The sequence below is a fragment of the Aquarana catesbeiana genome, linkage group LG01, assembly GCF_042186555.1.
Source record: "Aquarana catesbeiana isolate 2022-GZ linkage group LG01, ASM4218655v1, whole genome shotgun sequence".
NCBI lineage: Eukaryota > Metazoa > Chordata > Amphibia > Anura > Ranidae > Aquarana > Aquarana catesbeiana.
In genome coordinates this window covers 953,995,172-954,019,202 of record NC_133324.1, presented here as the reverse complement: position 1 = coordinate 954,019,202, position 24,031 = coordinate 953,995,172, and the positions used below count along the sequence as shown (strand labels likewise).

The 24,031-nt window shown below is 47.1% G+C and overlaps 1 protein-coding gene across 1 annotated transcript in view; it reads left to right on the top strand.

The window, feature by feature from the left end:
• DNAI1 (dynein axonemal intermediate chain 1) overlaps nt 1–24,031 on the top strand; it is a 241,688-nt gene that overhangs the window by 39,135 nt on the left and 178,522 nt on the right. Inside the window, exon 13 of the mRNA XM_073611715.1 lies at nt 5,007–5,050. Within this exon, the coding sequence (XP_073467816.1) occupies nt 5,007–5,050 (44 nt within the window). The remainder of the gene's footprint in view (nt 1–5,006; nt 5,051–24,031) is intronic.

Below are 24,031 nucleotides of genomic sequence, written 5' to 3'. Positions count from 1 at the left end.
ACACCTATTTTTGGGCAGTTTCTCCCATTCTTCTTTGCAGGACCTCTAAAGCTCCATCGGGTTGGATGGGGAGCGTCGGTGTACAGACATTTTCAGATCTCTCCAGAAATGTTCAATCGGGTTCAAGTCTGGGCTCTGGCTGGGCTACTCAAGGACATTCACAGAGTTGTCCCATAGCCACTCCTTTGTTATCTTGGGTTTTTGTCCTGTTGGAAAATGAACTTGCGCCCCAGTCTGAGGTTCACAGCCCTCTGGAGAAGATTTTCATCAAGGATGTCTCTGTACATTGCTGCATTCATCTTTCCCTCGATCCTGACTAGTCTCCCAGTTCCTGACGATGAAAAACATCCTCACAGCATGATGCTGCCACCACCATGCTTCAATGTGGGGATGGTAGTGGCCAGGTGATGAGCGGTGCCTGGCTTCCTCCAGACATGACGCTTGCCATTCAGGCCAAAGAGTATAATCTTTGTTTCTTCAGACCAGAGATTTTTTTTTCTCCTGGTCTGAGAGTCCTTCAGGTGCCTTTTGGCAAACTCCAGGTGGGCTGCCATGTGCCTTTTACTGAGGTGTGGCTTGCGTCTGGCCACTCTACCATACAGGCCTGATTGGTGGAGTGCTGCGGAGATGGTTGTTCTTCTGGAAGGTTCTCCTCTCTCCACAAAGAAATGCTGGAGCTCTGTCAGAGTGACAATCGGGTTCTTGGTCACCTCCCTGACTAAGGTCCTTCTCCCCCGATTGCTCAGTTTGGCCAGGAGGCCCGCTCTAGGAAGAGTCCTGGTGGTTCCAAACTTCTTCAATTTACGGATGATGGAGGCCACTGTGCTCATTGAGACCTTCAATACTGCAGACATTTTTCTGTACCCTTCCCCAGATCTGTGCCTCCATACAATCCTGTCTCGGAGGTCTACAGATCTGTGCCTCCATACAATCCTGTCTCGGAGGTCTACAGATCTGTGCCTCCATACAATCCTGTCTCGGAGGTCTACAGACAATTCCTTGGACTTCATGGCTTTGTTTGTGCTCTGACATGCACTGATAACTGTGGGACCTTATATATAGACAGGTGTGTGCCTTCCCAAATCCTGTCCAATCAACTGAACTTCTCACAGGAGGACTCCAATCAAGTTGTAAAAAACATCTCGAGGATGATCAGTGGAAGCAGGAGGCACCTGAGCTAAAATTTGAGTGTCATGGCAAAGGCTGTGGATACTTATGTACAGGGCTTTTTATCTCAGACAATAGGTGCAGGAACTCCCCCTTTCCGAGTCACCCCTTTTCTCCATCCCTACCCACCTCCGAGCACCACCCCTTGGTTCCATCCCCTACCCACCTCCGAGCACCACCCCTTGGTTCCATCCCCTACCCACCTCCGAGCACCACCCCTTGGTTCCATCCCCTACCCACCTCCCAGTACCGCCCCTTTTAGACAATACAGAACCAAGTATACTTTTGTGTTGCTAAGTAATTTATATGGAATTTGGTAATGATATCAAGAAAAGCAGTAAAATAGATCCCCTGCAGCCAGCAACAATAGATCCCCCTAACAGCAATGGAGCAGCCCACAACAAAATTTCCCCCCCAGCAACAATAGACTCCCAGCAGCATCAACAGATCTCCGCACAGCCAGCATTAATAGACTCTCCGGCAGCCATCAACAATAGACCCCTCCCCCCAGCAGTAGATTTCGTTCAGCAACAACTGACCTCCCAGCAACATAAGACCCACCCCCAGCAACAATAGGTCCCCCACCAGCAACCATAGACCTCCTTAGCAACAATAGACCCGCCCTGCGAAAATATATCCCCTCCCGCTAGAATAGATCCCCCAGCAGTGAGCATCAGTACCCTGCAGCACACCCCAGCACCCCTTACCATTACATACAGTCAGTCCAGGAGGTGCCGGAACTGCGTTCCCCCGCATTCCCACTGAAAAAAAGCCCTGCTTATGTACATGGGATTTTTTCCTTTTTTATTTTTAATACATTTATTGTTTGTAGAATTTTGAGGAAAAAAAAATGAATTTAATCAATGCTGGAATAAGGCTGTAATATAAAAAAATGTTGAAAAAGTGAAGCGCTGTGAATACTTTCCGGATGCACTGTAAAAAAGGAGCAGTGTTCTTTTTTTAATAAAACTATGTAGTAAATAAAAAACCTTTATATGTCTTCAAGCAAACAGTTTAAAAATAATTTAGCTATAAAAATTATACCTAGCTATTGTTAGGTTAACTGACCCATACTAATGGTGCACAATTTAGCCTGGACACCTAATCATCAATGACCTCTGGTCACAAAAAGCATTAAAAAGTATTAAACCCCCCCCCCTTTTTTTTGGGGGGTGAAGATGTGCTTACCTAAGTCTTCTGTCCCTTGCCAGAGTTGTATCTGGGTGCAGGGACTGCTAATCCAGCACTGCAGATGTGCCCACACCATCCCTGATGGTCCTCTTGCACTGAAACCGCTGCTGCAGACTCTTCTTCTGGATCCTGAGAGGACCCTGCCACTGGACAGCATAGATGCCATCTGTCCCCAATTTGCCAGCACAGTCCTGCATCTAGCTGATGCGTCCCGTAGATTAAAGCATCACCTTTACTGAGCATACACAATAACTCAAAAAATATACTATTGGTGGGATCACAGCTGTGATTGGGGTGGGTCCTGCATAATTAGGGGTGGGACTACCAAGAAATTAGGTGTGATCTGGGCGGGACCCCCTGGAAGGAGCACTTCCTAGGGACAAATATGTTGACATGAAGCTGAACAAGGACCTTTCCTCCAGTAAGCAGGAGAAGAGGGAAGACTTTGGACTGGAATGTCATGTGACCACAGCTTGAGGTGAGTAAAAGGGCTGTTATTTATTTATTTATTTATTTATTTATTTATTTTGGAATGTCAGTAATCAGTTAGAGGGGTTGCAGAGGGAAGATTTGGAGATCAGCTTTAAAGTGGTTGTAAACCTCACACATGAAATATGAACAAAGTATATTCCTCTATAGTGTGTACTTATCTTAATCCAGAGCACTAAATGTCATTTCTGTCTACTGCCTCCTTCCTCAGCGTGAGTCACTTCTGACAAGTTTTCCTGACACCAAGAAAAAAAAAGGTGACGTGGAGGAGCTCAGACACACGGCCTGTGATTGACAGCCTCAGCTCTGTTGCTGTGTAAAGGGGGGTGTGTCCCTTCCCTCCAATCAGCTCTCAGATCTCTCCTCACTGAGCTATGCAGAGTGTAACTTCAGCTCTCTGCCCCCTGCTTTCTGATAGCTCAGCAATTTTTTTAAATTCTGCACGTTAAATGGCTGTAGAGGAGAGAGTGCTGCAGATAAACAGATACAACGTATATAGGAGAATTCATTTCATCTCTGTGCATCACCTGCGGCTAGTCACTTCACTGGGTATATGTAAGGGTTTACAACCACTTTAAATAGCACATTCTAAGAACGTTTTATTATCCACTTGCCAATCGCAATACATATATATACGTTGCAGCTTTCAAGTGGTTTACCAGGGTTATGGCTGAAGCTATCAGCCGCTGGATCGCTTTCAGAAGCAGCGGGAGGGGTCGCCCCACCACTCACCAGTGTTTTATGGGCTTACCGTTCTTGCCAATGAGCCCAGGAAATGAACTGATGGTTCGTGCGACTGGCCACAGAGGTTAACAGAGACCAGATCGTCTCTCCCCACCTCTATGACCTAGGAGGACCGGAGTGACGTCACTTTTGGTCTAGGGTGGAAGGAAACGATCTTTTTTTTGGATCTTTTGCTTTCAAAGGTAGAGTAGAGATTTGGGGGTCACATAGACCCCAGATTTCTCCATAAAGAGGACCTGTCATCTATTTTTTTCTATTACATGGGATGTTTATATTCCTTCTAATAGAAATAAAAGTGAAAACAAAATAAATAAAAATTAAGGGGACAGTGTAAAAAAAAAAAAAAAGAAAACAAAAAAATGTAAAGAGTCCCCATCCCTCCGTGCTTGTGCGCAGAAGCGAACGCATATGTAAGTCACACACACATATGTAAACGGTCTTCAAACCACAGTGTGGTATCCCCTCGATCGTTAGAGCGAGAGCAATAATTCTAGCACTAGACCTCCTCTGTAACTCTAAACGGGTAACCTGTACATTTTTGAACCTTCAACTATGGAGATTTTGAAGTATCGTAATTTATCGCCATTCCACAAGCGTGCGCAATTGTAAAGCATGACATGTTGGGTATCTATTTACTCGCTGTAACATCGTCTTTTATATTATACCAAACAAGTGGGTTATATATTGTGCTTGTTTGCATTAAAATTCATTAAACTGTATTTTTTCTCCAAAAGAATTACTTTTGAAAACCGCTGTGCAAATACCGTGGGACATAAAAAATTGCAATGATCGCCATTTTATTCTCTAGAGCCTCTGCTAATAAATAAATAAAATATATATAAAATCTATCTATCTATCTATCTATCTATCTATCTATCTATCTATCTATCTATCTATCTATCTATCTATCTATCTATCTATCTATCTATCTATCTATATCTCTGTATAGATAGATCTATATATATATATATATATATATATATATATATATATATATATATATATATATATATATCTATATCTATATCTATATCTATATAGATATATATCTATATAGATATAGATATATATCTATATAGATATAGATATATATCTATATAGATATAGATATATATCTATATAGATATAGATATATATCTATATAGATATAGATATATATCTATATAGATATAGATATATATCTATATAGATATAGATATATATCTATATAGATATAGATAGATATAGAGATAGATAGATAGATAGATAATGTTTGGGGGTTCTGAGTAATTTTCTAGCAAAAAATACAGATTTTTTTTTACCTGTAAAAAAAAAAAAAAATGTGCTAGAAAAAGTGGTTAGAATCTTCCCATCCAGTCACCAGTTATAGACATTCCACCTCCATACATTCTCACTGATGTCTTCTTCTTCTACAGGAGCCCCAAGTACAAAGACCTGTTTGCGGTGGGCCACGGATCCTGTAAGTGTCTCCTCTGTCAGTAAGATTAATGAATGGCGGGATGGTGGAGGGGATGGGGGGGTGGGGAGCACGTTGCTGTCACAGAGACATTTGGGGGGGGGGGATTATTAAAAGTCTATGTTACCCCAAAAACTATGATTCTATATAGTTCTATGTAAATCTAGCCTGTAATATTCAATATTTTCTGTTGGTGCAAAACGCCGGCGATCCTGCCAATCCCCCATGGTTATGGTTTTAATCTGACCACGCCAGGCACGGAAGCCTATCTATGGTGGTGTGGTCATTTTGCATCTCTGGGGGTCACAGGACTGGTCTGTATCTCCCATAGTCACTTACCACTTACCCCCTGCCAACCCTGCTATGCCCTGTACTATCTGTGTACTGAAGACTATACAGATTTCTGACGTCCTGTACACCGGGGATCACACAGCCAGCTCTCCTGCACCCCCCCTCCAGCTATTTAGAAAATGGTAGGCAAGGAGTACCTGGGGATGCCAGTCGGTCCTATAGCTGCGCCCATAGATAGCACTAGGGGGTTTCCTGGTCTTCAAGGAGCAACCGCAATCAAAACACAGAGAAAGGTGTTTAGAGGCATTTTAATAAATTTGGGGAACATTCTTTGTCTTTGCAGCTATTTATACATTAACCTCTTGCCGACCGCACTACAGGCGAATGAAGGCTACAGCAGGGTCGTACATTTCCGGGAGGGCGTCTTTTATCATCCTCCCAGAACCCGGCCCCGTGCCCATGAGGTGCGCATCGGGCGCGTTCTGTGATCGTGCTAAAGGGCCAATTACGGCGGTCCTTTACCATGTGATCAGCTGTGTTCAATCACAGTGCATCACATGTAAACAAATGCCGGTTATCAGCACTTCCTTTCCCCAGCCCTGTCACTGTGTGAGGAAAGTAGAACTGATAACCAGGTTTTCTGTGACAGGGCACATTTACCCCATATCAGTGCCCATCAGTGCAGCTAAATAGTGGCCATCAGAGCCTATCAGTGTCCATCAGTGCAGTCTATTAGTGCCCATCAATGCAGCCTTTCAGTGTCCATCAGTGCAGGCTATTAGTGCCCATCAGTGCAGCCAATCAGTGTCCATTAGTGCAGCCTATCATTGACCATTACTGCAGCCTATCATTGCCCATTAGTGCAGCCTATCAGTGCCCATTAGTGCAGCCTATCAGTGCCCATTAGTGCAGCCTATCAGTGCCCATTAGTGCAGCCTATCAGTGCCCATTAGTGCAGCCTATCAGTGCCCATTAGTGCAGCCTATCAGTGCCCATTAGTGCAGCCTATCAGTGCCCATTAGTGCAGCCTATCAGTGCCCATTAGTGCAGCCTATCAGTGCCCATTAGTGCAGCCTATCATTGCCCATTAGTGCAGCCTATCAGTGCCCATTAGTGCAGCCTATCAGTGCCCATTAGTGCAGCCTATCAGTGCCCATTAGTGCAGCCTATCAGTGCCCATTAGTGCAGCCTATCAGTGCCCATTAGTGCAGCCTATCATTGCCCATTAGTGCAGCCTATCAGTGCCCATTAGTGCAGCCTATCAGTGCCTATTAGTGCCCATCAGTGCAGCCTATTAGTGTCCATCAGTGCACCATATCAGTTCCTATCAGTGCAACCCATCAGTGCCCATTAGTGCAGCCTATCAGTGCCCATCAGTGCAGCTTATTAGTGCCCATCAGTGCAACCCATCAGTGCAGCCTATTAGTGCCCATCAGTAAAGAATAAAAATTACTTATTTGCAAAATTTTATAACAGAAACAAAGAAAAAGTTTTGGTCTTTTTTTGTTTGTTTAGCAAAAAATAAAAATCCCAGTGGTGATTAAATACTACCGAAAGAAAAATCTTGTCATTCAAAGTGTGAGAGCGCTGAAAGCTGAAAATTGGCCTGGGCAGCAAGGGGGTAAAAGTGGTTGTAAAGCATGCCAAATGAACAAAGCATATCCTTCTATAGTGTGTACTCGCCTTGGTCCATAGCACCTAGAGTGGACTCTAACTGCTCTCTCCTTCCTCTGCTATCTGCATGAGTCACTTCCGAACGTTTATCTACTCACCAGCAAATCCATGAGATCGCCCCGCCGCCCCTACAGCACACAAACTGTGATTGACAGCCTCGCGCGTGTTTCCCTATGAGACTGTGTAGAGTGGGTTGTGTCCATTGCCTCCACTCAGGTCTCATATTACACTCAGCTGTGTGTGTGACATCAAATCCCCAATGCAATACTCCCAACGCACACGTTCCTGCACAAACGGCTGTATCTTAGATTGGGTGCTGAAATGACCAACAACTGGAACCGACTGCAATCATGAGAAAGAAGTGTAACCAGCACACCAGGATCTCCAAAATCGGGTCCAAAACTTTAATCACATAGTATCAAAAAAATAAATAGAAGTGATGTTTCGGAGCCACGTAGGACCCCTGGTCACATGGCTGATGAAGGGGTCCTGCGTGGCCCTGAAACGTTGCTTCTATTTATTTTTTAGATACTATGCGATTAAAGTTTTGGACCCGATTTTGGACATCCTGGTGTGCTGGTTACACTTCCTTCTCATGACATCAAATCCCGACCTCCTGCTAGCTGAGAAATACCCTGTTCTGTGTACTTTGAATGGCTGTAGAGGAGAGAGGGCTCGAAGAAACGGCAACTGCCCCAACGCATGTCAAACAACAAAGAAAAATTCCCAGTTCACCTACCAACCAGCCTGCAACAAACCGCATTGTCCTGTTTAACAGTTCACGTTAAAAATGGGTTTAGGTTGCACACACTTTCAAATACATGCATGAGCTGCAGAGGCCACTTCACTGCACCCCAGTATTGCCTGCAGTCCTCCATAGTAGGAGCACATACATTATAATGGATAGAGAGAGGGCAGGTGGGTCTGGGGGTAGCCCACCCCTCCTTAGAGGCACAGGAATGCAGTGGACACCCAGCATATAGCACAAGATGAGGAGGAGAGAGGGCGGCAGGTAAACAGGTACAACGTATATAGGAGGATTTGGGTCACCTCTGTGTGTCACCTGAGGCCCGTCATTTTACTGCATACATGTAAAGATTTACAACCACTTTAAGACTGTAAGGCCTCTTTCACACGGGCGGCCTGATGGTGGTAAAAACAGGTGACTGAGCCATGTTTTTTTCCACCCCCTCAGGCCCGTCCACCTAAAGTGTACAATACAGCTGGAGGAGGCTGTTCACATGCCATGCCGGGCATCCTGGCAGTGGCAAATTTAGGATGACATGCTTTGTTGACAGACGGCACCATCTGTCAAACTCAACCATTCAAGTCAGTGGGGCTGCAAATGCCTGGCTTGGGGTTGTGGCACATTAGCCCCAATATACATTTCTGTTTGGCAACTCAAAAGACAGCACAAAGAACAGGCATTCAGGAGGTGGCAGGATCTCCTCCTAAATGCGTGACAGCGACTGCTTAGCCACACTCTGAAAAGCGATCCATCACATATCACTTTTCAGAGCATTGGCTAATGACCCTTTACCCCTCCCCTTCCCAGCAGGTGGGGGTTCCACTCGTGGCAGCCGCTGTCACATTTTAAAATCGGCATGGCAATGTGTGGGGCTCCATAAGCACAACCGCATCCTTCAACCACAGGGCTCTGTGAATGAATAAACTACAAGTCCCATCTTCCACCGTGGCAGATGGGATTTGTAGTTTCAATGGATGATCAGCCCCCTTGTAGTCCTTTCACTCTCCCTGCAGCTCAGAAACAATCAGTCCTTATGGAGGTATGGGCATAGAGCTATAGGAAGAGTCTGCAGGAGCCTGACGATGCACCCGCAATCCATTGATCTTGGGTGCAATGCTCTGCAGGCTCCTGAGAAAAAAATAATAAATGCACATTTTTTTTTTACCTGCAAAAATATGTGCATTTATTTGGCGAACGTAGCTTTGGGAAAAGGATTGAGTAGAAGATCCGCTGCAAATAGAACAATCAGCTCCCTCCTTGTAGAATTCCTCCCTCTAGTGGTCAGATGCAGCATTGCTTCAGTTTAATAAGTGTAGTTAGGATTGAATTTCCACTTTTGCAGCCAAATTGGGATCACCTACTTTTGTATTCCTATCATGTTCCCATTCACATAGCATAACCTAAAAAAAAAAATAAAAAAATTAATTAAAAAAAAAAAAAAAAAAATGCTGCTTACATTTTTACATGCTTTTATTCCTGACAACTCCAAAATTTTGATTTTTCCCTGTTAAGTAACATAAAAGCCGTATTAAACCCAAATGCAGCCATTTATTATTTGCAACTTACCAATTCCTAGGTGCAGTGGCTGCATCCGTTTTCTTTTTTAGGGTTGCTTTCCTTTTATTTTCATCTGGTGATACGGCCAGTAAGTCTGTTTGTCAGTTGCAGGAATGAGAGAAACCATTTTTCACTGGTAGGGGTGCTTACAATAATCAACTTTTTATTTATTCGTGTAAAACCTTTATCCCAAAAGGAAAAAAAAAATTCTAGAACTTGATTGTAAAGTATTAGCTGGAATTTGGTTTCAGTTTGTTAGTGTAAAGTCTAAATCTGCGAGTACATCTAACACTCCCCTCCCCCCGACTGATGATGCAGCTGTCCAAAGTTGTCCCCTGTGCTCCTTCATCCAGAGTGGGGGGACGTTCTAATACAGGAGGTGTGTTACTGGCCAGATCACCAGGTGAAAACAGAGGGGAAAAAAATGAAAAAAAGAAAACAAATGCAGCCACCACATCTAATGATTGGTAAGCTGCAATATAATACATTTTTGGTTTTATGTTTTAATATTGCTTTGAGGAGGGGGCTGGGGATTTATGTTTACTATAATTAACCCAGTCTTTACTGAACTGGTAGATCTTATTATCAGTTGTAAACTAGATGTGAACACTGCCTGTCCTAAAGATCTCTTTGATTCCGCATTGTATGCTAATGAGAGAAACTGTCCCCACTTTTACAATTGTTCGGAGTAGCTCGCAGTCTGCCTAAAGTCCTATTCCACGCAAACAGCAATAAAGGCAGGAAATAGTTATTTAAATAATTTAGAAATAGACAGTTGATGACTTCCCCTGTCATTGTCCTGTGCGCACCGCATGTCTGTCAGAGCTTCAGCAGCACAATTACAATTCAGGGCCTACATTGAAAGACCCACAAAATAAGTAGAATAGTAAAGAAATGGAATAACCAAAAAACAAAGAATTGTTGCAAAAAAAATATATATATATTTTACCTTAAGATCATCCCTCTACAGAAAAAAAGGGATTATAGTAGAATGAAGAGAATGTAGGAAAGGAAGGAATCATCATGGACAGAGTTCTGTATCCATTGATAAAGACAGATGGAGTGCAGGAGATACAGGAGCGTACCTGAGGGTGCATGGAGCGGCAAGTAATATAGAGGTGCTCAGGGGGCACTGGAATCACCAGTTTACACTGGATACTCTGGGCTCACTGGGTGACACAGTAGTGCACAGGGTTGGCAGAGTCAATAGAGTGCTGGGTTCACGGGGGTACATAGAGGGCAAAAAGAAATCACTGGAGGCTCAGGAACGCTGCAGTCAATTTAGTGCTAAGGGTTACTGGAGGCACAGCAGCGCAGGGGTCATTGAAGACACAGAAGTGCAGGAGCCACTGGGGACATAGAAGAGCAGGAGCCACTGGAGACACAGGATGGCAGGGGTCACTGGAGACACAGGAGCGCAGGGGTCACTGGAGACACAGGAGCGCAGGGGTCACTGGAGACACAGGAGCGCAGGGGTCACTGGAGACACAGGAGCGCAGGGGTCACTGGAGACACAGGAGCGCAGGGGTCACTGGAGACACAGGAGCGCAGGGGTCACTGGAGGCACAGGAGCGTAGGGGTCACTGGAGACAGAGGAGCGCAGGGGTCACTGGAGACAGAGGAGCGCAGGGGTCACTGGAGACAGAGGAGCGCAGGGGTCACTGGAGACAGAGGAGCGCAGGGGTCACTGGAGACAGAGGAGCGCAGGGGTCACTGGAGACACAGGAGCGCAGGGGTCACTGGAGACACAGGAGTGCAGGGGTCACTGGAGACACAGGAGTGCAGGGGTCACTGGAGACACAGGAGTGCAGGGGTCACTGGAGGCACAGGAGCGCAGGGGTCACTGGAGGCACAGGAGCGTAGGGGTCACTGGAGACAGAGGAGCGCAGGGGTCACTGGAGACAGAGGAGCGCAGGGGTCACTGGAGACAGAGGAGCGCAGGGGTCACTGGAGACAGAGGAGCGCAGGGGTCACTGGAGACAGAGGAGCGCAGGGGTCACTGGAGACAGAGGAGCGCAGGGGTCACTGGAGACAGAGGAGCGCAGGGGTCACTGGAGACAGAGGAGCGCAGGGGTCACTGGAGACAGGAGCGCAAGGGTCACTGGAGACAGAGGAGCGCAAGGGTCACTGGAGACAGAGGAGCGCAAGGGTCACTGGAGGCAGAGGAGCGCAAGGGTCACTGGAGGCAGAGGAGCGCAAGGGTCACTGGAGACAGAGGAGCGCAAGGGTCACTGGAGACAGAGGAGCGCAAGGGTCACTGGAGACAGAGGAGCGCAAGGGTCACTGGAGACAGAGGAGCGCAAGGGTCACTGGAGACAGAGGAGCGCAAGGGTCACTGGAGACAGAGGAGCGCAAGGGTCACTGGAGACAGAGGAGCGCAAGGGTCACTGGAGACAGAGGAGCGCAAGGGTCACTGGAGACAGAGGAGCGCAAGGGTCACTGGAGACAGAGGAGCGCAAGGGTCACTGGAGACAGAGGAGCGCAAGGGTCACTGGAGACAGAGGAGCGCAAGGGTCACTGGAGACAGAGGAGCGCAAGGGTCACTGGAGACAGAGGAGCGCAAGGGTCACTGGAGACAGAGGAGCGCAAGGGTCACTGGAGACAGAGGAGCGCAAGGGTCACTGGAGACAGAGGAGCGCAAGGGTCACTGGAGACAGAGGAGCGCAGGGGTCACTGGAGACAGAGGCGCGCAGGGGTCACTGGAGACAGAGGAGCGCAGGGGTCACTGGAGACAGAGGAGCGCAGGGGTCACTGGAGACAGAGGCGCGCAGGGGTCACTGGAGGCAGAGGCGCGCAGGGGTCACTGGAGGCAGAGGCGCGCAGGGGTCACTGGAGGCAGAGGCGCGCAGGGGTCACTGGAGGCAGAGGCGCGCAGGGGTCACTGGAGGCAGAGGCGCGCAGGGGTCACTGGAGGCAGAGGCGCGCAGGGGTCACTGGAGGCAAAGGAGCGCAGGGGTCACTGGAGGCACAGGAGCGCAGGGGTCACTGGAGGCACAGGAGCGCAGGGGTCACTGGAGGCACAAGAGCGCAGGGGTCACTGGAGGCACTAGAGCGCAGGGGTCACTGGAGGCACTAGAGCGCAGGGGTCACTGGAAGCACAAGAGAGCAGGGGTCACTGGAGGCACAAGAGAGCAGGGGTCACTGGAGGCACAAGAGAGCAGGGGTCACTGGAGGCACAAGAGAGCAGGGGTCACTGGAGGCACAAGAGAGCAGGGGTCACTGGAGGCACAAGAGAGCAGGGGTCACTGGAGGCACAGGAGCACAGGGGTCACTGGAGGCATAAGAGAGCAGGGGTCACTGGAGGCACAGGAGCACAGGGGTCACTGGAGGCACAAGAGAGCTGGGGTCACTGGAGATACAGGAGTGTAGAGGTCACTGGAGGTGCAGGAGAGCAGGGCTCGCTGGAGACACAAGTGCGCAGGCATAATTGGAGACACAGGAGAGCAGGGGTCACTGGACGCACTGAGGTCACTGGAGATGCTAGAAACACAGGGGTCCCTGGAGACGCTGGAGTTACTAAAGATGCTGGGGTCATCGGAGACATTGGGTTCACTGGAGACACAGGGTTTACTGGAGACATAGGGGTCACTGGAGACACTAGGGTCATTTGAGACACTGGGGTCATTGGAGACGTTAGGGTCATTGAAGACAGGGGTCCATGGAGACACTGGGGTCACTTGAGACACTGGGGTCATTAGAGACGCTAGGGTCATTGAAGACAGGGGTCACTGGGGAAACTGGGGTCATTGGAGACGCTAGGGTCATTGAAGACGGGTCTCTGGAGTCACTGGAGACACTGGGGGTCATTGGAGACACTAGGGTTATTGAAGACAGGGGTACCTGGAGACACTGGGGTTACTGGAGACACTGGGGTCATTGGAGACACGAGGGTCATTGAAGACAGGGGTCACTGGAGACACTGGGGGTCATTGAAGACAGGGGTCCCTGGAGACACTGGGGTCACTGGAGAAACTGGGGTCATTGAAGACGCTAGGGTCATTGAAGACAGGGGTCCCTGGAGACACTGGGGTCATTGAGAATGCTAGGGTCATTGGAGACACTGGGGGTCATTGGAGACGCTAGGGTCATTGAAGACAGGGGTCCCTGGAGACACTGGGGTCACTGGAGAAACTGGGGTCATTGGAGACGCTAGAGTCATTGAAGACAGGGGTCCCTGGAGACACTGGGGTCTCTGGAGAAACTGGGCTCATTGAGAATGCTAGGGTTGTTGAAGACTGGGGTCACTGGAGACACTGGGGTCACTGGAGACACTGGGGTCATTGGAGACACTAGGGTCATTGAAGTGGAGACACTGGGTTTATTGGAGACGCGAGGGTCATTGAAGACACTGGGGTCACTGGAGCCACTGGGGGTCATTGGAGATGCTAGGGTCATTGAAGATGGGGGTCACTGGGGACACTGGGGACACTGGGGTCACTGGAGACACTGGGGTCATTAGAGATGCTAGGGTCACTGGAGACACTGGGGTCCCTGGAAACACTGGGGTCATTGGAGACGCTAGGGTCATTGAAGACAGGGGTCCCTGGAGACACTGGGGTCCCTGGAGACACTGGGGTCCCTGGAGACACAGGGGTCACTGAAGACACAGGGGTCACTGGAGACACTGGGGGTCATTGGAGACGCTAGGGTCATTGAAGACAGGGGTCCCTGGAGACACTGGGGTCATTGGAGAAACTGGGGTCATTGGAGACGCTAGAGTCATTGAAGACAGGGGTCCCTGGAGACACTGGGGTCTCTGGAGAAACTGGGCTCATTGAGAATGCTAGGGTCTTTGAAGACTGGGGTCACTGGAGACACTGGGGTCACTGGAGACACTGGGGTCACTGGAGACACTGGGGTCATTGAAGACAGGGGTCACTGGAGACACTGGGGTCATTGGAGACGCGAGGGTCATTGAAGACACTGGGGTCACTGGAGCCACTGGGGGTCATTGGAGATGCTAGGGTCATTGAAGATGGGGGTCACTGGGGACACTGGGGTCACTGGAGACACTGAGGTCATTAGAGATGCTAGGGTCATTGGAGACACTGGGGTCACTGGAGACACTGGGGTCACTGGAGACACTGGGGTCACTGGAGACACTGGGGTCATTGAAGACAGGGGTCACTGGAGACACTGGGGTCATTGGAGACGCGAGGGTCATTGAAGACACTGGGGTCACTGGAGCCACTGGGGGTCATTGGAGATGCTAGGGTCATTGAAGATGGGGGTCACTGGGGACACTGGGGTCACTGGAGACACTGAGGTCATTAGAGATGCTAGGGTCATTGGAGACACTGGGGTCACTGGAAACACTGGGGTCATTGGAGACGCTAGGGTCATTGAAGACAGGGGTCCCTGGAGACACTGGGGTCCCTGGAGACACAGGGGTCACTGGAGACACAGGGGTCACTGAAGACACAGGGGTCACTGGAGAAACTGGGGTCATTGAGAACGCTAGGGTCATTGAAGACAGGGGTCACTGGAGACACCGAGGTCACTGGAGACACCGAGGTCACTGGAGACACTGGGGTTATTGGAGACGCTAGGATCATTGAAGACAGGGGTCACTGGAGACACCGGGGTCACTGGAGACACTGGGGTCATTAGAGACACTAGGGTCATTGAAGACAGGGGTCCCTGGAGACACAGAGGTCACTGGAGACACTGGGGTTATTGGAGACGCTAGGGTCATTGAAGACAGGGGTCCCTGGAGACACTGGGGTCATTAGAGACGCAAGGGTCATTGAAGACAGGGGTCACTGAAGACACAGGGTTGCTGGAGCTACAAGGGATGCTTGAGACACAAGCAGGCATGGAGCACTGCAGGCATAGTGACGCATTACTCAAATTCCGAACAATGTATCCTCAAGTACTTTAAAATGCCAGCTGTAAGCTGACTGGTCACAGCATGGGCGCTCTGGGAGAAACCTGAAAATGCCAGTGGTCATGTGCCAGAGAGGAGTCCTGATCCTGGATCCCAGGAGCAGCAAGTATGACAGGGATGACTTTATAAAATGGCAAACTCATCCACAAAAATGTATTCCTTTGGTCTCCCTTTGTAGCACAGTATTTTTACAATGTTTTACAATTATTGTTAGTAAATGTAGAAGTTTGGAGTTTAAAGCCGTATTAAACCAAAAATGTAATCTATTGCATCTTACCAATCATTAGATGTGGTGGCTGCATGTGTTTTTTTTTAGGCTTTTTCCCCTCTGTTTTCACCTGGTGATCTGGCCAGTAACACACCTCCTGTATTGGTGAGACACAACTCTGGATGAAGGAGCACAGCAGACAGCAACGTTGTCAGTCTGGGGGGAGGGGAGTGATAGATGGACTAGCAGATTTACAATCTAATGTCCCCCCACAGTCACACACAATTATTATTATACATATACAGTGCATCCGGAAAGTATTCACATTACTTTTTCCACATTTTGTTATGTTACAGCCTTATTCCAACATTGATTGCATTCATTATTTACCTCAAAATTCTACAAACAATCCCCCATAATGACAACATGAAAGAAGTTTTTTTGAAATCTGTGCAAATTTATTAAAAATAAAAAAATCTCCTGTACATAAGTATTCACAGCCTTTGCCATGACACTCAGAATTGTGCTCAGGTGTATCCTGTTACCACTGATCATCCTTGAGATGTTTCTACAACTTGATTGGAGTCCACCTGTGATGAGTTCAGTTGATTGGACATGATTTGGAAAGGCACACACCTGTCTATATATAAGGTCCCACAGGTAAAAGTGTATGTCAGCGCACAAGCGAAGCCATGAAGTCCAAGGAATTGTTTGGAGACCTCCAAGACAGGATTGTATGGAGGCACAGATCTGTAGACCTCCAAGACAGGATTGTATGGAGGCACAGATCTGGGAAAGGGTACAGAAAAATGTCTGCAGCATTGACGGTCCCAATGAGCACAGTGGCCTCCATCATCTGTAAATGGAAGAAGTTTGGAACCACCAGGACTCTTCCTAGAGTGAGCCAACCAGCCAAACGGGGGAGAAGGACCTTAGTCAGGGAGGTGACCAAGAACCCGATGGTTTCTCTGTGAAGAGAGGAGAACCTTCCAGAAGAACAACCATCTCTGCAGCACTCCACCAATCAGGCCTGTATGGTAGAGTGGCCAGACAGAAGTCACTCCTCAGTAAAAGGCACATGACAGCCCACCTGGAGTTTGCCAAAAGGCACCTGAAGGACTCTCAGACCATGAGAAACAATGGTCTCTGGTCTGATGAAACAAAGATTGAACTCTTTGGCCTGAATGGCAAGCGTCATATCTGGAGGACCAGGCACCGCTCATCACCTGGCCAATACCTTCCCTACAGTGAAGCATGGTGGTGGCAGCATCATGCTGTGGGGATGTTTTTCAGCGGCAGGAACTGGGAGACTAGTCAGGATCGAGGGAAAGATGAATGCAGCAATGTACAGAGACATCCTTGATGAAAACCTGCTATAGAGAGCTCTGGAACTCAGACTGGGGTGAAGGTTCATCTTCCAACAGGACAACCACCCTAAGCCACACAACCAAGATAACAAAGGAATGGCTACGGGACAACTCTGTGAATATCCTTCAGTGGCCCAGCCAGAGCCCAGACTTGAACCTGATTGAAAACCTCTGGAGAGATCTGAAAATGGCTGTGCACTGACGCTCCCCATCCAACCTGATGGAGCTTGAGAGGTCCTGCAAAAAAGAATGGGAGAAACTGGCCCACAATAGTGTGCCAAGCTTGTAGCATCATACTCAAGGACTGGAGGCTGTAATTGGTGCCAAAGGTGCTTCACCAAAGTATTGAGCAAAGGCTGTGATACTTCTGTACATGGGATTTGTTTTCGTTTTTTATTTTTAATAAATTTGCGAAGATTTCAAACAAACTTCTTTCACGTTGTCATTATGGGGGATTGTTTGTAGAATTTTGAGCAAAATGATGCATTTAATTTCTTCAGATCCGCGCTATAGCCGAATGACGGCTACAGCACAGACCTACTTTGCCGTCAGTACATCAATAGACATCCTCCCGTGCCCGAGCGTCCTGCGCACCCCATGCAGGGTGCGGGCGGCGCGCTCTGTGATCAGCGAGTCTATGAGCCAATGACAGCTGATCATGTGATGTAAACAGAGCCGGTAAACGGCTATCTTTTCTCCTTGCGCTGATAGCGTGAGGAGAAAAAAAAAAGCTGATCACCGGCGGCTCTCAGAGGGACATTGGTCCCGATCAAGGAGAGCTACCGCCAGCTCATCTGTGCCCACCTGTGACACCTACCAGTGCACAACAGTGCCGCCTACCAGAGCTGTGCCCACCAGCACCACCCATCAGTTCCCACAGGGCCAGCTATCAGTGTCACCAATCAGTGCCTCATCAACAGTGCTGCCCATCAGTGCCACCTACAGTGCCCATTAGTACAATCTATCAGTGCCACCCATCAGGGCCTATCAGTGCCGCCTTATCTGTCCCCATCAGTGCCGCCTTATCTGTGCCTATTAGTGCCCATCAGTACCACCTTATCTGTCCCTATCAGTACCACCTTATCTGTCCCTATCAGTACCACCTTATCTGTCCCTATCAGTACCACCTTATCTGTGCCCATCAGTGCAGCCTATAAGTGCAAACCAGTGCAGTCTATCAGTGCCCACCAGTGCTGCCTCATCAGCGCATATCAATGAAGGAGAAAAATGACCTGTTTGCAAAATTTTATAACAAACTATGAAACATGATTTTTTTTTTTTCCAAAATTTTTCAACTTTTTTGTTTGTTTAGAAAAAAATAAAAATCCCAGCTGTGATTTTTTTTTTTCCTGGTTTCATCAGTCTATCAATTAAGGGGTGTGGTTAATTGCTCACAGGTGCCTATTTAACTGGTTGTAGGACTCAGTCTGAGCGTGCTCAGTCTGAAGCTGTGGAGCTTGGTGTAAGTGGAGCTGGATTAAGTGGGAGTTAAAACCAGAGTTTAAAACAGGAGGTTATAACAGGGGTCATAGTACCTGTGTAGTGTGAGTATCTGAGTGTTGTCTGAGTAGTGTGTGTGGATCGTTAGTACTTGTGTATTGTGTACTTGTGTATTGCGAGTGCACGTAGGTCTGTGAGTACCTGTGTATTGTCTTGTTGTGTACCTGTGTATTGTCGTGTACCTGTGTATTGTCTTGAGTATTAGTGCCAGGAAGCTAGCTGTTAATTTAAGGTAATTTGGACAGGGTAAAATCCCCAAATCCTCACTAAATTTAATAGGTACGATGCCCGGCGGGTGTGGAGAGGTGACTCTTTGTACATCTTGCCGCATGTATGCGTTCCTTGATCATCCGATCGAGGGCGAATACTGCTGTGCAAAATGTAAGCACATTGTTTCCCTGGAAGCCCAGGTTCTGAATCTGGGGAAGCAACTGTCAGCACTGAGAAGTCCCTCCATACTAAAGGTGAGCCAGGAACGTACACGGCAGGTGCCGGCAGGGGCCAGCACAGAGGTGGGTGGAGACAAAGAGGTGCAAGCACTAGCAAAGAGTAGATGGGTGACAGTCAGGAGGGGTAGAGGGGGAAGTGCCAGAGAGGCCGATCCAGGACTGGAGCATCCCAATAAGTACACTCCATTGAGTGACATTGGTGAAACCAGTCTGCTGGAGATGAGGGACTCTCCTAGCTGCCAGGGGAAGAACTCCTCCAGTGAGAGTGGGGGGGCAGCAAAGGGAAAGGAAAGACAGATTCTGGTGGTAGGGGACTCAATTCTTAGAAGGACAGAGAGGGCAATCTGTAACCAAGACCTGAAGCGCCGAACAGTATGTTGTCTACCGGGCGCTCGGGTTCGGCACATCACGGATCTTGTGGACAGATTACTGGGAGGGGCTGGGGAAGACCCAGCTGTCATGGTGCACGTTGGCACCAATGACAAAGTCAGAGGCAGGTGAGTGTCCTAAAGAACGATTTTAGGGACTTGGGAGCTAAATTGAGGAAAAGGACCTCCAAGGTAGTGTTCTCAGGAATACTACCGGTACATCGAGCCACACCAGAAAGGCAGAGGGAGATTAGGGAAGTAAACAAGTGGCTGAAGAGCTGGTGTAGTAAGGAGGGGTTTGGGTTCCTGGAGGACTGGGCCGACTTCTCAGTCGGTAACCGGTACTATAGAAGGGACGGACTGCACCTAAATGAGGAGGGTGCAGATCTGCTGGGAATGAAGATGGCCAAAAAGTTAGAGGGGTTTTTAAACTAGGTGATGGGGGGGAGGGTCCAGAGACAGTGATAGCCAGCGCGGAAGATATTCCAGAGGGTAGTATTGGGGGCATTAGTGGTAGGTTAACCAAAGCACAAAAACACAAGGTGAGTATAGTTGCAAGTCCTAGTTGCAATCTTGAAACACCCAATAAGAGGACAATATGCGACCGGTCTAAACTATGTGGCATGTTCACCAATGCCAGGAGCATGGCGGACAAGATGGGTGAACTAGAAATACTGTTGTACAAGGAGGATTTGGATTTTGTGGGAATTTCAGAGACCTGGTTCAACAGCTCTCATGATTGGCTGGCAAACATTCAAGGGTATACCCTATACCGCAAGGATAGAGAGGGTAAAAAAGGGGGAGGGGTATGCCTATATATCAAGAATAATGTACAAGTGAATGTGAGAGATGACATCACTGAGGGGGCTAGGGAGGAGGTGGAATCTTTATGGGTAGAGCTCCAAAGGGATGAAGCTAAGGGGAAAATAATACTGGGAGTATGCTATAGGCCCCCTAACCTGAGGGAGGAAGTGGAGACGGATCTCCTATCACAAATTGGATTAGCAGCAAGGATGGGAAGTGTTATCATAATGGGGGATTTTAATTATCCAGACATAGACTGGGCGGAGGGAACTGCGCATTCATTTAAGGCTCGCCAGTTCCTTAGTGTCTTGCAGGACAATTTTATGGGTCAGATGGTAGACGCACCAACTAGAAATAAAACATTACTAGATCTACTGATTACCAACAATACAGACCTGATAACAGATGTGGAAATACGGGGCAATTTAGGTAACAGCGATCACAGGTCAATTAGTTTCAGTATAAATCACACAAATAGGAAACATGAAGGGAACACAAAGACACTGAATTTCAAAAGAGCCAACTTCCCTAAACTACAAACCTTGCTAAAAGGCATAAATTGGGATAAAATATTAGGAACAAAGAATACGGAGGAGAGATGGGTTTGCTTTAAGAGCATATTAAATAAGGGCATTAGCCAATGTATCCCATTGGGTAATAAATTTAAAAGAGCGAACAAACATCCTGGATGGCTTAACTCCAATGTAAAAATGCATATAAAAGCAAAGGAGAAGGCCTTCAAAAAATACAAGGATGAGGGATCATCCACAGCATTCAGAATTTATAAAGAATGCAATAAGAAATGTAAGGGTGCAATTAGGACGGCTAAGATAGAACATGAAAGACACAGCGGAGGAGAGCAAAAAAAAATCCCAAGAAATTCTTTAAGTATGTAAACAGTAAAAAAGGGAGGACAGACCATATTGGCCCCATAAAGAATGAGGAAGGACATCTGGTTACAAAGGATGGGGAGATGGCAAAGGTATTGAATTTATTCTTCTCCTCAGTCTTCACGAGTGAATCGGGGGGCTTCAGTAACCAAAACTGCAGTGTTTATCCTCATGACACAACACAGGAAGCACCTACATGGTTAACAGAGGACGGAATTAAAATTAGACTTGAGAAACTTAACATTAATAAATCACCGGGACCAGATGGCTTGCATCCGAGGGTACTTAGGGAACTCAGTCAGGTGATTGCCAGACCGTTGTTCCTAATTTTTACAGACAGTCTATTGACTGGAATGGTACCAGCTGATTAGAGAAAAGCCAATGTAGCACCAATATTTAAAAAGGGCCCAAAAAACATCCCTGGGAATTACAGACCAGTTAGCCTAACATCAATAGTATGTAAACTCTTGGAGGGGATGATAAGGGACTATATACAAGATTTTAGTAATAAGAATGATATCATTAGCAGTAATCAGCATGGATTCATGAAGAATCGTTCTTGCCAAACCAATCTATTAACCTTCTATGAGGAGGTGAGTTGCCATCTAGATAAAGGAAGGCCCGTAGACGTGGTGTATCTGGATTTTGCAAAAGCATTTGACACAGTTCCCCATAAACGTTTACTGTACAAAATAAGGTGCGTTGGCATGGACCATAGGGTGAGTACATGGATTGAAAACTGGCTACAAGGGCGTGTTCAGAGGGTGGTGATAAATGGGGAGTACTCAGAATGGTCAGGGGTGGGTAGTGGGGTTCCCCAGGGTTCTGTGCTGGGACCAATCCTATTTAATTTGTTCATAAACGACCTGGAGGATGGGATAAATAGTTCAATCTCTGTATTTGCAGACGATACTAAGCTAAGCAGGGCAATAACTTCTCCGCAGGATGTGGAAATCTTGCAAAAAGACCTGAACAAATTAATGGGGTGGGCGACTACATGGCAAATGAGGTTCAATGTAGAAAAATGTAAAATAATGCATTTGGGTGGCAAAAATATGAATGCAATCTATACACTGGGGGGAGAACCTCTGGGGGAATCTAGGATGGAAAAGGACCTGGGGGTCCTAGTAGATGATAGGCTCAGCAATGGCATGCAATGCCAAGCTGCTGCTAATAAAGCAAACAGAATATTGGCATTAAAAGGGGGATCAAATGCAGAGATAAAACGATAATTCTCCCACTCTACAAGACTCTGGTCCATCCGCACCTGGAGTATGCTGTCCAGTTCTGGGCACCAGTCCTCAGGAAGGATGTACTGGAAATGGAGCGAGTACAAAGAAGGGCAACAAAGCTAATAAAGGGTCTGGAGGATCTTAGTTATGAGGAAAGGTTGAGAGCACTGAACTTATTCTCTCTGGAGAAGAGACGCTTGAGAGGGGATATGATTTCAATTTACAAATACTGTACTGGTGACCCCACAATAGGGATAAAACTTTTTCGCAGAAGAGAGTTTAATAAGACTCGTGGCCACTCATTACAATTAGAAGAAAAGAGGTTTAACCTTAAACTACGTAGAGGGTTCTTTACTGTAAGAGCGGCAAGGATGTGGAATTCCCTTCCACAGGCGGTGGTCTCAGCGGGGAGCATTGATAGCTTCAAGAAACTATAAGATAATCACCTGAATGACCGCAATATACAGGGATATGTAATGTAATACTGACACATAATTATACACATAGGTTGGACTTGATGGACTTGTGTCTTTTTTCAACCTCACCTGCTATGTAACTATGTAACTATGATTAAATACCACCAAAAGAAATCTCTATTTGTGTGAAAAAAATGATAAAAATTTCATTTGGGTACAGTGTTGTATGACCGCACAATTGTCATTCAAAGCTGAAAATTGGTCTGGGCAGGAGGAGGGTTTAAGTGCCCAGTAAGCAAGTGGTTAATCCATTTTGGAATAAGGCCGTAACATAAAATGTGTAAAAAGTGCAGCGCTGTGAATACTTTCCGCATGCAATGTATATACAGGATCTCACAAAAGTAAGTACACCCCTCACATTTTTGTAAATATTTTCTTCTATCTTTTCATGTGACAACACTGAAGAAATGACACTTTGCTACAATGTAAAGTAGTGAGTGTACAGCTTGTATAACAGTGTAAATTTGTTGTCCCCTCAAAATAACTCAACACACAGCCATTGACCCTTTCATGACTAAGCCTATTTTTGAAATTTGGTGTTTACAAGTTAAAAGCTGTATTTTTTGCTAGAAAATTACTTAGAGCCCCCAAACATTATATATATTTTTTAGCAGAGAATCTAGAGAATAAAATGGAGATTGTTGCAATATTTTATGTCACACGGTATTTGTGCAGTGGTGTTTTAAACTCAACTTTTTGGGAAAAGGGACACTTTCATGAATTTTAAAAAAACCAAACAGTAAAGTTACCCCAATTTTTTTGTATAATGTGAAAGATGATGTTATGCCAAGTAAATAGATACTAAACATGTCATGCTTTATAATTGCGCACACTCGTGGAATGGCAACAAACTACGGTACCTAAAAATCTCCATAGGCGACGCTTTAAATTTTTTTTATGGTTACCCGAAAGCCGAGTAAGCACACCTGCGTATGCTCAGCGGGAAGGGGTTAATGTCTAAACCGCTGGCAACAAAAGTGAGTACACCCCTAAGTGAAAATGTCCAAATTGGGCCCAAAGTGACCATATTTTGTGTGGCCACCATTATTTTCCAGCACTGCCTTTGGAGATCACCAGAGCTTCACAGGTTGTCACTGGAGTCCTCTTCTACTCCTCCATGATGACATCACAGAGCTGGTGGATGTTAGAGATCTTGCGCTCCTTCACCTTCCATTTGAGGATGTCCCACAGATGATCAATAGGGTTTAGGTCTGGAGACATGCTTGGCCAGTCCATCACCTTTACCCTCAGCTTCTTTAGCAAGGCAGTGGTCGTCTTGGAGGTGTGTTTGGGGTCGTTATCATGTTGGAATACTGCCCTGCGGCCCAGTCTCCGAAGGGAGGGGATCATGCTCTGCTTCAGTATGTCACAGTACATGTTGGCATTCATGGTTCCCTCAATGATCTGTAGCTCCCCAGTGCCGGCAGCACTCATACAGCCCCAGACCATCACACTCCCACCACCATGCTTGACTGTAGACAAGACACACTTGTCTTTGTACTCCTCACCTGGTTGCCGCCACACACGCTTGTC